We start from the raw sequence: 13074 nt of genomic DNA on the forward strand, positions 1-13074 counted from the left end.
AATAAATAAAGCTATAAATAAATAAATGCTCTAGGGAGAAAATGCCCAAATCAACAGACCAGCACTCACACAAAGGACAGGAATAGTGAGCAGTCCATTCTAAGCCAACACTGTTTTTTTAAGCTTGCATTTTAGGAATAGTCCCAAAATATGTCTAACAGGGTTCCCGTGTTGGCACCAAAAAGACTTTCAGAAATTTCAGAGCATAGGATGTTGGTAACAAGTACCAAAGTAGAAGGTACCTCTTTCCAAAAGAGAGAAATCATCATTTAATAAGCGTGATGCTGGGTGGTGCCTGTGGCTCAAGGAGTAGGGCACTGGCCCCATATACCAGAGGTGTTGGGTTCAAACCTGGCCCTGGCCAAAAACTGAAAAAACAAAAAACAAAAATAAGTGTGATGCTCCTTAACATAAGGACTAGCCTCTGGTAAGGAAGCAAGGTGTGGAAGGAGCTGTTACAACCAATTGTGGCCCAAACGTCTCCTACTTACATGGAACAATGGAAAGTGCCAACGGGGTTCTCACGACGAATGTCTTCATACTCCTCATATATTCCCTGCTTTTGCCTGGTATTAACATGGTCCACCAACTCTTGGATGGTCATAGCATGGGGACCTGGAACGTGTACTGAGTCCCAGTCTAAGGCAGGAGGGAGAGAGAACTGGATGATCTCATCGAAGGGATCTGGGTGGCCATTCACCTGGGGTAGAAACTGGAAATTCCAAGTGTCGAGGTCAATTTTGACATATCCACCCAGGTTTTCTGGAAGGCACTCCCTAGGCAGGTGGTGGGTGACCTCAGATGTCTTTAATATTTGAATCTGAAAGGCCAGAAAGAACCACATGAGTATATAGTGAGCAGATATAAAGAATTAGTATGCTTGTATTAGGTTTGGAAAATGAGATTTGCTTGAGATACTAGGTATAACTGTAAATGAAATGATAGTCTTACTATGTTGCTCTCGGTAGAGTGCGATGATGTCACAGCTCACAGCAACCTCAAACTCCTAGGCTTAAACGCTGTTCTTACCTCAGCCTACCACGTAGCTGGGACTATAGGTATTTACCACAACGCCTGGCTATTTTTTGGAGTTGTCATTGTTGTTTAGCAGGCCCCGGCCAGGTTTGAGCCCGCCTGCCTTGGTGTATGTGGCCGGCACCCTAACCACTAAGCTACAGGCTCCAAGCCTTTTTTTTCTTTTTTGAGACATAGTTTCACTCTGTTGCCCTCGGTAGAGTGCCATGCCATCATAGCTCACAGCAACCTCAAACTCCTGGACTCAAGCAATTCTTTTACCTGAGCCTCCTGAGTAGCTAGGACTATAAGAGCCTGCCACAATGCCTGACTAGTTTTTCTTTCTTTTTTTTTTTTTGAGACAGTCTTATTATGTTGCCCTCAGTAGAGTACTATGGCATCACAGCTCACAGCAACCTCAAACACTTCGGCTTAAGCAATTCTCTTGCCTCAGCCTCCCCAGTAGCTGGGACTACAGGTGCCCTCTACAATGCCTGGCAATTTTTTGTTGCAGTTGTCATTGTTGTTTAGCTGGCCCAGGCTGGGTTTGAACTCGCCAGCCTTGGTATATGGGGCTGATGCTGTAAACATGGTGCTACGAGCACCGAAGCAGCCTGAATAGTTTTTCTATTTTTGCTAGAGACGGGGTGTCACTCTTGCTCAGGCTGATCTTAAACTCCTAAGCTCAGGCGATCCACCTGCCTTGGCCTCCCAGAGTATTTGGTTACAGGTGTGTGTCACCGTGCGTGGCAAGTAGACTACATTTTATCTGCCTGGGATTGAAGTCCTATGAATTTGCCATATAAAAAGTCTGAATTTCCAGAATGTATATCAAATTCACTCTTGGAATAAGGAGCCATTTATTTTATTATTATTATTTTTTTAATTTTTAGAGACAGAGTTTCACTTTGTCACCCTCGGTAGAGTGCTGTGACGCCACAGCTCACAGCAACCTCCAGCTCTTGGGCTTAGGCAATTCTCTTGCCTCAGCCTCCTGAGTAGCTGGGCTACAGGTGCCTGCCACAATGCCCAGCTATTTTTTGTTGCAGTTAGGCTGGGGCCAGGTTTGAACTTGCCACCCTTGGTATATGGGGCCAGCGCCCTACTCACTGAGCCACAGGTACCACCTAGAATTAGGAGCCTTGTTATTTATCTTCTGAAAGGACAGAATAATGAACAAAGCTTTACACTTCCCAGTACTATCTCATGCTTATACTCTCTTTTTGGCCACTAAGAATGCATAGGTAGTAGTTATTTGTTTCAATCTTATACTAAGGCAGCCAATTCTAGGCCTATTAGATGTGTTGTACTAACTGTTTGGTATGGGTGTTCACAAAGATAGCTTTCTGTGAAAGCAAACCACTCAGGCAGGATAGCTCAGGAAAAATGTTAGGATAGTAATCATAATACTTAATTCTGTTCTCTGCGCCAACACAACCATGCTAGAGCAAATTAGCCTAGTTGGTTCTCCTGAGACTCTGTAGAAATGCTGTTTCTCCCAAAAGCTTCTCTCTCTTCCTATTACTTCTTCTCGGAATACCCTCTGTTCCTCCTCTGCCTCCTCAAGAACCAGTACATAGCTCACATTTTCTGTGAAGCCCTTCCTGACCGTGCTCCTGTAGAGCTAAAGTTCTTTAATATGTTTATCTGTGTTCCCTATCAAGACCATGAGCTTCTCAAGAGTAAAAACTGTCTCACTTCATTGTTAATTCTTAGGATGCAGTGCCTGTACTGTAAAAGAATATATTTTTAGTTTATACATGCATGTATAATTTATATGATTTATATGAATCATATAATTTATATGATTCAAGTGTGAGAACTACCCTAAGGAGGCCTCTCAAAGAGTTATCTTAGGAAAGATGTTATTTTAGGAAATATGACCTAAGTCATAAAGTCTCCAAGTAGCTTCCACAAAAACAAATGTCTTCACTTGGCTTCACCAATTTAATTCACCTCAGCTATGAAGACCAGTATTATTATTAATTTAATTTCCTATTTCTTGGCACAAAAATTGCTGACAATAATATTTCAAAAGAAATGTCGATTAACCCTGGTATGCCAATGTTTCATATACCCTATCTTTCAAAGGCTGTAATCAGTGACAGAAACCATTATATCTTCTTTCAGTCCTGGAACACTCAGAAGATTATAATAAAATTAAGGCAATTCTGGACAACATTTAAAAAACAAGGAAGCAAAAAACTGTTTTAAGAAAAAAATGCCAGGCAGTACCTGTAGTTCAGTGGGTAGGGTGCCGGCCCCATATACCGAGGGTGGTAGGTTCAAACCTGGCCCCGGCCAAACTGCAACAAAAAAATGGCTGGGTGTTGTGGCGGGCGCCTGTAGTCCCAGCTACTCGGGAGGCTGAGGCAAGAGAATCGCGTAAGCCCAAGAACTGGAGGTTGCTGTGAGCTGTAACGCTATGACACTCTACCAAGGGTGATAAAGTGAGACTCTGTCTCTACAAAAAATAAAAATAAAAAAGAAAGAAGGAAAAAGAAAAAATGACAAGTATAGGCCAAACACAGTGGTTCACTAGCACTCTGGGAGGCCAAGGTGAGAGAATTGCTTGTGGTCAGCAATTTGAGACCAGCCTAAGGAAGACCAAGATTCCATCTCTACTAAAAATAAGAAAATTAACTGGGCATGGTGGTACACATGGGTAGTCTCACCTACTTGGGATGCTGAGGCAGGAGGATTGCCTGAGCCTGGGACTTTTTTTTTTTTTTTTTGAGACAGTCTCACTTTGTAGCCCTCGGTAGAGTGCCATAGTGTCATAGCTCACAGCAACCTCAAACACTTGGGCTCAAGTGATTCTCTTGCCCCAGCCTCCCAAGTAGCTGGGACTACAGGCACCCAGCACAGCACCTAGAGATGGGGTCTTCCTCTTTCTCAGGCTGGTCTCAAAAGCTGTGAGCTTAGGCAATCCACCTGCCTCAGCCTCCCAGAGTGGAAGGATTACAGGCGTGAGCCACCGTGCCCAGCCTCCTAAGCCCAGGACTTTTGAGGTTGCAGTGAGTCACTGTACCCTAGCCTAGGCAATAGTATTAGACTTTGCCTCCAAAAAAAAAAAGTAGGGGGAGGGACTGGGCGCAGTGGCTCACACCTGTAATCCTAACACTCTGGGAGGGCGGGTGGATTGCTTTAGCTCAGGAGTTCGAGACCAGCCTGAGCAAGATTGAGACCTCGTCTCTAAAAATAGCTGGGTGTTACAGCAGTTATCTGTAGTCTCAACTACTTGGGAGGCTAAGGCAAGAGAATCACTTGACCCGAAGAGTTCGAGCTCAAGTTCCTGTGAGCTATGATGCCACAGCACCCTACCCAGGGCAAAAAAGTAAGACTCTGTCTCAAAAAAAAAAAAAAAATGACAAGAATATATATAGATGGCTCAGCGCCTGTAGCTAGCTCAGCAGCTAGGGCACTGGCCACATACACCTGGGGTTGACAGGTTCAAACCTGGCCCAGGCTTACTCAACAACAGTGACAACTACAACAACAACAAAATAGCCAAGCATTGTGGCAGGTGCCTGTAGTCCTAGATACTCAGGAGGCTGAGGGAAGAGAATTGTTTAAACCCAAGAGTTTGAGTTTGCTGTGAGCTGTGACATCATGGCATTCTACTGAAGGCAACATAGTGAGATTCTGACTAAAAATAAAAAAGAATATATATAGAACGAGACTACATTATATTAAATATTAAAGGCCTGTGAAACACAAGGTTAATTTTGTTTTTTGTTTTTTTTAGAGACAGAGTTTCACTTTGCTGCCCTTGGTAGAGTGCTGTGGCATCACACTGCTCAGAGCAACCTCCAACTCCTGGATTTAGGCGATTCTCTTGCCTCAGCCTCCCAAGTAGCTGGGACTACAGGTGCCTGCCACAACACCCGGCTATTTTTTGTTGCAGTTTGGCTGGGGCTGGGTTTGAACCCGCCACCCTCGGTAAATGGGGCCAGCGCCCTACTCACTGAGCCACAGGCGCCACCCCAACGTTAATTTTGGAAGTAGTAGCCATCACTAAATTATTTCCAGGACAGATTCCTTAAGTACTTTATCTTATATAAAGTACTTTGAAGAGGCAGAGCCAGATAAACTGGTTCCTCCATTTTGAGGAGCTTATAGGATAGCAAGAAAGACAATCTGTTCCAAGCTGACTAATGAATAGACAATGTGAATGAAAACACCAACAGAAACAAAAAGTGCTCTAGGACACAAGCTGGGAGGATATTTTTGAAGGTAGTTTTTTTTTTTGAGACAAAGTCTCCCTCTGTCACCTTGGGGTTGAGTACTATGGCATCAGAGCTCACAGCAACCTCAAACTCCTGGATTCAAGCGATCCTCCTGCCTCAGCCTCCCAAGAAGGTAGAAAATTAATTGGCAGGATTTCACCAGTAGAGCTGGGAATATATCTATTTTCCTCCAAATAAGAAAAGGCCTGCTTGCCTTACCCTTTCCCGGACTTTGTCCTTCAGGAGGAGGCTGATGATGGAATAGGGCACTCGGAACCATATGGGTGCTCCCACAATTAGCACCTTCTTCAAACGAGCTGGAAATGCTCCCTGTAGAGAAAATATAAGAGGATTTAAAGCCAAATGGGAATTGTGACTGTAACTAAAATCCCAGAGTTTAGGCTTTGTGCTCTTCTTCACATTCTTACCCAGTAGGGGGAGTCTACAGCCTAATTCAGGCTTTAACTTAGTAGCTAGAGGACAAGTGGCTAAAGAAAGAAAGAAATCAGAAGTTGATTCACCTTGTAAAAATAACTATGTTAAATTCATGTTAACCATAATCTTTACGGATCAAAAACTATTCTGACTTTTCTTATCAGTTATCCTATGCATGTCACACATTACCACACACATATGCATCTCAAAAATATTCTGCTTATTAAAACTAAGGTAAAATAAGATCATGAATAAATTGAACATTAAAGAAACATTTCTCAACTGGGCATGGTGGCTCATACTCAAAAACAAAAAACAGTCATGGGGGCGGTGCCTGTGGCTCAGTGAGTAGGGCACCAGCCCCATATACCGAGGGTGGCAAGTACGAACCCAGCCCTGGCCAAACTGCAACAAAAAAAATAGCCAGGCATTATAGCGGGCACCTGTAAGTACCAGCTACTCAGGAGGCTGAGGCAAGAGAATCACCTAAGTCCAAGAGCTGGAGGTTGCTATGAGCTTGACACCACAGCACTCTACTGAGTGTGACAAAGTGAAACTCTGTCAAGAAAGAAAGACAGAAAGAAAGAGAGGAAAGAGAGGAAGGAAGGAAGAGAAGGGAGGAAGGGAAGGAAGGAAGGGAAGGGAGGGAAGGAAGGGAGGGAAGGAAGGATGGAAAGGAAGGAAGGAAGGAAGAAAAAGAAAATCCCAGCTGGGCAGTGTGGGGAGCGCCTGTAACCCCAGTGGCTTCCCGAGGCTGAGGCAGCAGGATGCCCACAGCTTGAGTCTGAGGTTGCAATGAGCTATGATGCCATTGCACTCTGCTCAGGGCATAGGGAGGGACTCTGTCTCAATAACAAAAAAAAAGAATAGTAGCTAAATATCTTCTACCCTATTCTTTTTACCCTTATTATTATTGTTATTATTTTTTAGAGTCAGAGTCTCACTTTATTGCCCTTGGTAGAGTGCTGTGGCGTTACAGCTTACAGCAACCTCCAGCTCTTGGATTCTCTTGCCTCACCTCCCAAGTAGCTGGGACCACAGGCGCCTGCCAGAACACCCGGCTATTTTTTTGTTGCAGTTTGGCCAGGGCTGGGTTCAAACCTGCCACCCTTGGTATATGGGGCCAGCGTCTACCCACTGAGCCATAGTCTCTTCCCTTTACCCTTATTATTGTTGTTGCTTTCAAAAGACTATTTCTCAATTTGATAAGTCATTATCTGTTATTTTCAGTTATTCTTCAGTTCTACTGACTTAGGGGATCCCCAAACACTCCTTCACAGAGAATGTATAGCACCCAGAAGAAAATTCTCCATGGCCCTTGCTAAAGTCTGATAAACTACCTTTGAACTCTTCCTCCAAAGATGTGACAACTTATTTCGGGGTTTCATTCCCAAAGCCCCTTGAAGTCCAAGATCAAAAATCCATCTAGAGAAATACCTGTATTTCCATAAAATGAGAAATCAAAAGTAGAAGCCATTATATCGTCTTCCTCAGAGCATAGATCCAAAGTCCCCATTTAAATGACTGTACAGGATCCTGATACTGTCAGAAAACTGGTTAATACCTTGGGAAAGATATATGGCTTTATATCCTTTAAAAAGTCCACATATTGAGGAATTCCGTTTTCCTAGATTCTGTCCGAAGGAAATAATTAGAAACATAAAGATGTATGAAAAGAATATTTGCTGTAAATGTATGTATGCACATATGTATGTATTTATTTATTTTTGGAGACAGAGTCTTACTCTGTTGCCCATGCAAGAGTGCTATGGCTTCAACAGCAAATAGCAACATCAAACTCCTGAGTTCAAGTAATCCTCCTGCCTTAGTCTCCTTAGCACCTGGGACTACAAGCGTTTGCCACCATGCCTGGTTAATTTTTCTGTTTTTAATAAAGACAGGGTCTCATTCTTACTCAGGCTGGTCTCCAACTCCTGAGCTCAGGAGATCCTCCCACCTCAGCCTCACAAAGTACCACTACGCCCAGCCTATGAATTTATTTATTCATTTTTATTATTTATTTATTTTTTTTTTTGTAGAGACAGAGTCTCACTTTACCGGCCTCGGTAGAGTGCCATGACGTCACTCGGCTCACAGCAACCTCCAGCTTTTTTTGGGCTTATGCGATTCTCTTGTCTCAGCCTCCCGAGCAGCTGGGACTACCGGCACCCACCACAACGCCCGGCTATTTTTTGGTTGCAGTTTGGCCGAGGCCAGGTTTGAACCCACTACCCTCGGTATATGACGGGGCGGGTGCCCTACTCACTGAGCCACAGGCGCCACCCGAATTTATTTATTTTTATTTTTGAGACAGAGTCTCACTCTGTTGCCCCGGGTAGGACGCTATGGCATCATCATAGCTCTCAGCAATCTCAAACTCTTGGGCTCAAGCAATCCTCTTGCCTCAACCTCCCGAGTAGCTGGGACTACAGGCGACTGTCATAACACCTAGTTAGTTTTTCTATTTTTATAGAAGAGATAGGGGTCTCATTCTTACTCAGGCTGGTATGGAACTCATGAGCTCACATAGCCCACCCACTTCAGCCTCTCAGAATGCTAGGATTACAGGCTTAAGCTGTTATGCCTGAACAGCACTGTTGGGTTTTTTTTGTTTTTGTTTTTTTTGAGACAGAGTCTCACTACATCACCATGGTAGAGTGCCATGGCAGGACAGCTCACAGCAACCTCAAACTCTTGGGTTTAACTGATTCTCTTGGCTCAGCCTTCCAAGCTGGGACTTTAGGCGCCTGCCACAACACCCAGCTATTTTTTTGTTGTAGTTGTCATTGTTGTTCAGCTAGCCAGGGCTGGGTTCAAATCCCATAGCCTGGGTGTATGTGGCTGAGGCCATAACCATTGTGCTACAGGCATGGAGCCAGCAAGGTTTTTTTTAATGTGTACTGGTCTTTGTCTAACATTTTCTACAATTCCCACTGCTAAATTTGACTGGCTTAAAATAAATAAATAAATAAATAAATATTTTCTACAATTGAAGTTTCTTTCATCCCAAAAGGGAAAATGGAAAATTGTAGCCAAATGTACCTTCATTTACAAAATATTCTTTTATTTATTTATTTATTTTTTTTGTGTGTGTGTGTGTGGTTTTTGGCTGGGGCTGGGTTTGAACCCGCCACCTCTGGCATATTATGGGACCGGCGCCCTACTCCTTGAGCCACAGGCGCCGCCCTACAAAATATTCTCTACCCATTGGTCACTTTTTTCTACACACAAAGGGTTCTCTCCCACACATGACAAACATGTTCCAAGGTATCTGTTGTTACACAAACTTGTTAATTTTTTCTACGCATGGCAACTTTTGGGACACCCCGTATAAAAGATGAATATGGAAGAAAATAGTCACCCTATATATAATAAGCATTAAAGTATAATGGGAAAACATCTGGGCCAGGCTTGGTGGCACATGCCTATAATACTAGCATGCTAGGAGCCAGAGGTGGGAGGATCACTTGAGTTCAAGAGTTCCAGATCAGGCTGAGCAAGAGCAAAAAATATATAAAATATAAAATTTATTTATAAAATATAAAACTTAGCCACACATTGTGGTGGGTGCCTATAATCCCAGGTACTTGGGAGGCTGAGGCAGGAGGACAGCTTTAACCTAGGAGTCTGAGGTTGTTGAGAGGCCATGGCACTCTACTCTGGCACTCTTTCTCTGTCTCAAAGAAAAGAAAGAAAGAAAAAGATTTATTGGGCTGGGTGCTGTGGCTCATGCCTGTAATCCCAGCCCTTAAGAGGCAGAGGTGGGTGGCTTGCCTAAGCTTGAGACCAGACTGAGGAAGAGTGAGACCCTATCTCTAAAAAATAGCAAGGCATTGTGGCGGGCGCAGGTAGTCCCAGCTACTTGTGAGGCCAAGGCAAGAGAATCCCTTAAGCCCAAGAGTTTGAGGTTGCTGTGAGCTGTGACTATCACAAGCCCAAGAGTTTGAGGTTGCTGTGAGCTGTGACTATCACAGCGCTCTATTGAGGGCAACAAAATTAGACTGTCTCCCCCAAAAAAGATTTATCCTTTTTATCTGTTATGCTATAAAACACTATATACTATATGTACATTATATATATATACACTCTTTTTTTATTACATCTATATGAAAGCAATATTTTATATTTCTATTAAAATATAATATTATAACTAACAATATATATGCTTTACATGCACACGCATTTTTCAAACCCAAGAATAGAAATATACAATAAAAAATAATTTTAAAATTTTATTGAAAGACCTAAGAAGAGACCATAAGCAATGAAACACACACATACAAACAAGCAAAAAATAGAAACATAGCATTCCTGGATGGGGGAAGACAGCATTGTAAATATATCCATTCTCAGGCCAGACATGATAGCTCACATTATAATTCCAGCACTTGGTGAGGCAGAAGGATCACTTTCAGACCAGCCTAGGAAACAAGCAAGACCATGTCTCTACAAAAAAAAAATTTTTTAAAATTAGCCAGGTGTGGGCGGCGCCTGTGGCTCAGTCGGTAAGGCGCCGGCCCCATATACCGAGGGTGGTGGGTTCAAACCCGGCCCCGGCCAAACTGCAACCAAAAAATAGCCGGGCGTTGTGGCGGGCGCCTGTAGTCCCAGCTACTCGGGAGGCTGAGGCAAGAGAATCGCTTAAGCTCAGGAGTTGGAGGTTGCTGTGAGCTGTGTGAGGCCACGGCACTCTACCGAGGGCCATAAAGTGAAACTCTGTCTCTACAAAAAAAAAAAAAAAAAATTAGCCAGGTGTGGTGGCATGCACGTATATTCCTGGCTACTGGAAAAGCTAAGGTGGGAGGATAGCTTGAGCCCAGGAGTTCAAGGCTTTAGTAAGCTATGATCATGCTACTGCACTCCAGACCGGGTGACAAAGTGTGACCCTATCTCTGAAAAATAAAAGGAAATTTTAAAAACAATTTTTTTTTTTGAGACAGAGCCTCAAGTTGTCACCCTGGGTAGAGTGCCGTGGCATCACAGCTCACAGCAACCTCCAACTCCTGGGCTCAAGCGATTCTCCTGCCTCCATCTCCCAAGTAGGTAGGACTACAGTACCCAGCTATTTTTTGGTTGCAGCCATCATTGTTGTTTGGTGGGCCCCGGCTGGATTGGAACCCACCAGCTCAAGTGTATGTGGCTGGTGCCTTAGGTGCTTGAGCCACAAGCATCGAGCCACAATTTTTTTTTTTTTTTGAGAGAGTCTATGTCATCCACTGTAGAGTGCTATAGCATCACAGTTCACAGCAACCTCAAACTCTTGGGCTTAAGTGATTCTCTTGCTTTAGCCTCCTAAGTAGCTGGGACTACAGGTGCCTGCCACAACGCTCAGCTGTTTTTTGTTGTTGTCGTCATTGTTGCTTAGCAGGCCCGGCCCGGTTCAAACCCGCCAGCCCTGGTGTACGTGGCTGGCACCCTAACCACTAAGCTATGGGCACTGAGCCAAAAATATTTTTTTTAATTTAAAAAAAGATGCCAGGCCAGTTGCTCATGCCTATAATCCTAGCACTCTGGGAGGCCAAGGCAGGAGGACTGCCTGAGCTCAAGAGTTTGAGACCAGCCTGAACAAGAGCAAGATCTCATCTCTAAAAAATAGCTGGGCATTGTGGAGGACTATACTTCCAGCTACTTGGAAGATTAAGGCAAGAAGATCACTAGTGCCCAAGAGTTTGAGGATGCTGTGAGCTATGATGTGACAGCACTCTACCAAAGGTGACAAAGTAAAACTCTGTCTCAAAACAAAACAGCAACGAAAAAAGATAACAGTTCTCCCCCATTAGTTTATTTATTTTTTTTTTGGTTTTTGGCCGGGGCTGGGTTTGAACCCGCCACCTCCAGTATATGGGACCGGCACCCTACTCCTTGAGCCACAGGCGCCGCCCCCTCCCCCATTAGTTTATAAAGTCACTATATCCAAACAAAATCTTGAATGTTTTATTTCTTAGAAGTAGAAAAAATGACTCTAAAATCTCTCTAATCAAAAGATGGAAATGAGTCTCCTTTTAAAAATATTTTCCAGAGCGGCACCTGTGGCTCAAAGGAGTAGGGTGCCGGCCCTATATGCCAGAGGTGGCAGGTTTAAACCCAGCCCCGGCCAAAAAAAAACTGCAAAAAAAAATATTTTCCCGTCAGATTAATAATTTTGATTCTTTATTTCTTTTTTAATTAATTTTTTTTTGTAGAGATAGAGTTTCACTTTATCGCCCTCATTAGAGTGCTATGGCGTCACAGCTCATAGCAACCTCCAACTCCGTGGCTTAGCGTAGGCCAGGTGTCCTCAAACTGCAGCTCGTGGGCCACATGAAGCGGTGTGAATTGTATTTGTTCCCGTTTTGTTTTTTACTTCAAAATAAGATATGTGCAGTGTGCATAGGAATTTGTTCATAGTTTTATTTTTCCTTTTTTTGTAGAGATAGAGTCTCACTTTATGGCCCTCAGTAGAGTGCCATGGCATCACACAGCTCACAGCAACCTCCAGCTCCTGGGCTTAAGTGATTCTCTTGCCTCAGCCTCCCAAGTAGCTGGGACTACAGGCGCCCGCCACAACACTCAGCTATTTTTTGGTTGCAGTTCAGCTGGGGCCGGGTTTGAACCCGCCACCCTCGGTATATGGGGCCAGCGCCTTACCAACTGAGCCACAGCGCCGCCCAGTTTTTTTTTTTTTTTTAACTATAGTCCGGCCCTCCAACGGTCTCCTGTTTAAAAAGTTTGAGGACACCTGGCTTAGGCAATTCTCTTGCCTCAGACTCCTGAGTAGCTGGAACTACAGGTGCCTGCCACAACACCCAGCTATTTCTTTGTTGCAGTTTGGCCAGGGCCAGGTTCAAACACACCACCCTTGGTATATGGGGCCGGTGCCCTACTCACTGAGCCACAGATTAATAATTTTGAAAATATAGTTACCTTTAGGGAATGGTACTAAGGGTGTCAAACTTTTCCTTAAATTATTTCATAATTGCTTTCACAATTAAAAAACTAGTTAGAAAATAAAGTTCATTTTCAGTATGCATATTATATATAAGTAACATTTTATATAAAGGCACATAAAAGTAGATATATAACAAAAATACAAAAATTGTGAAAAGTTTTGGAAATTAAAACATGAAGGTTGTCCTATAATGATTATAGTGATTATAACACTACAATAAATAAAGTAGTACATATGTCAGTCTAGATGGCTAGATTTACACCAACCCTTTGATCTTATAAATCCACTTATGGCAATTTATCCTAATAGGCAAAAAATATGTGAAGATTATGTGCACTAAAGGCTTCAAAACAAAATAAAACAAAATAAAATGGCATGAACTTGGCACTTCTTTTTTTTTTTTTGCAATTTCTGGCCGGGGCTGGGTTTGAACCTGCCACCTCCGGCATATGGGGCTGGCGCCATACC

General features: G+C 43.4%; 1 protein-coding gene across 2 annotated transcripts in view; it reads right to left on the reverse strand.

The window, feature by feature from the left end:
- The window catches only part of PTPN9 (protein tyrosine phosphatase non-receptor type 9), a 103262-nt gene that overhangs the window by 26395 nt on the left and 63793 nt on the right, over nucleotides 1-13074 (reverse strand). For both annotated transcript variants that reach the window (XM_053595995.1, XM_053595996.1), the window contains exons 6-7: nucleotides 5463-5573; nucleotides 492-820 (exon numbers count right to left, since the gene is read on the reverse strand). In XM_053595995.1, the coding sequence (XP_053451970.1) occupies nucleotides 492-820; nucleotides 5463-5573 (440 nt within the window). The remainder of the gene's footprint in view (nucleotides 1-491; nucleotides 821-5462; nucleotides 5574-13074) is intronic.

Source organism: Nycticebus coucang, chromosome 6 (genome assembly GCF_027406575.1).
Source record: "Nycticebus coucang isolate mNycCou1 chromosome 6, mNycCou1.pri, whole genome shotgun sequence".
NCBI classification, from domain to species: domain Eukaryota; kingdom Metazoa; phylum Chordata; class Mammalia; order Primates; family Lorisidae; genus Nycticebus; species Nycticebus coucang.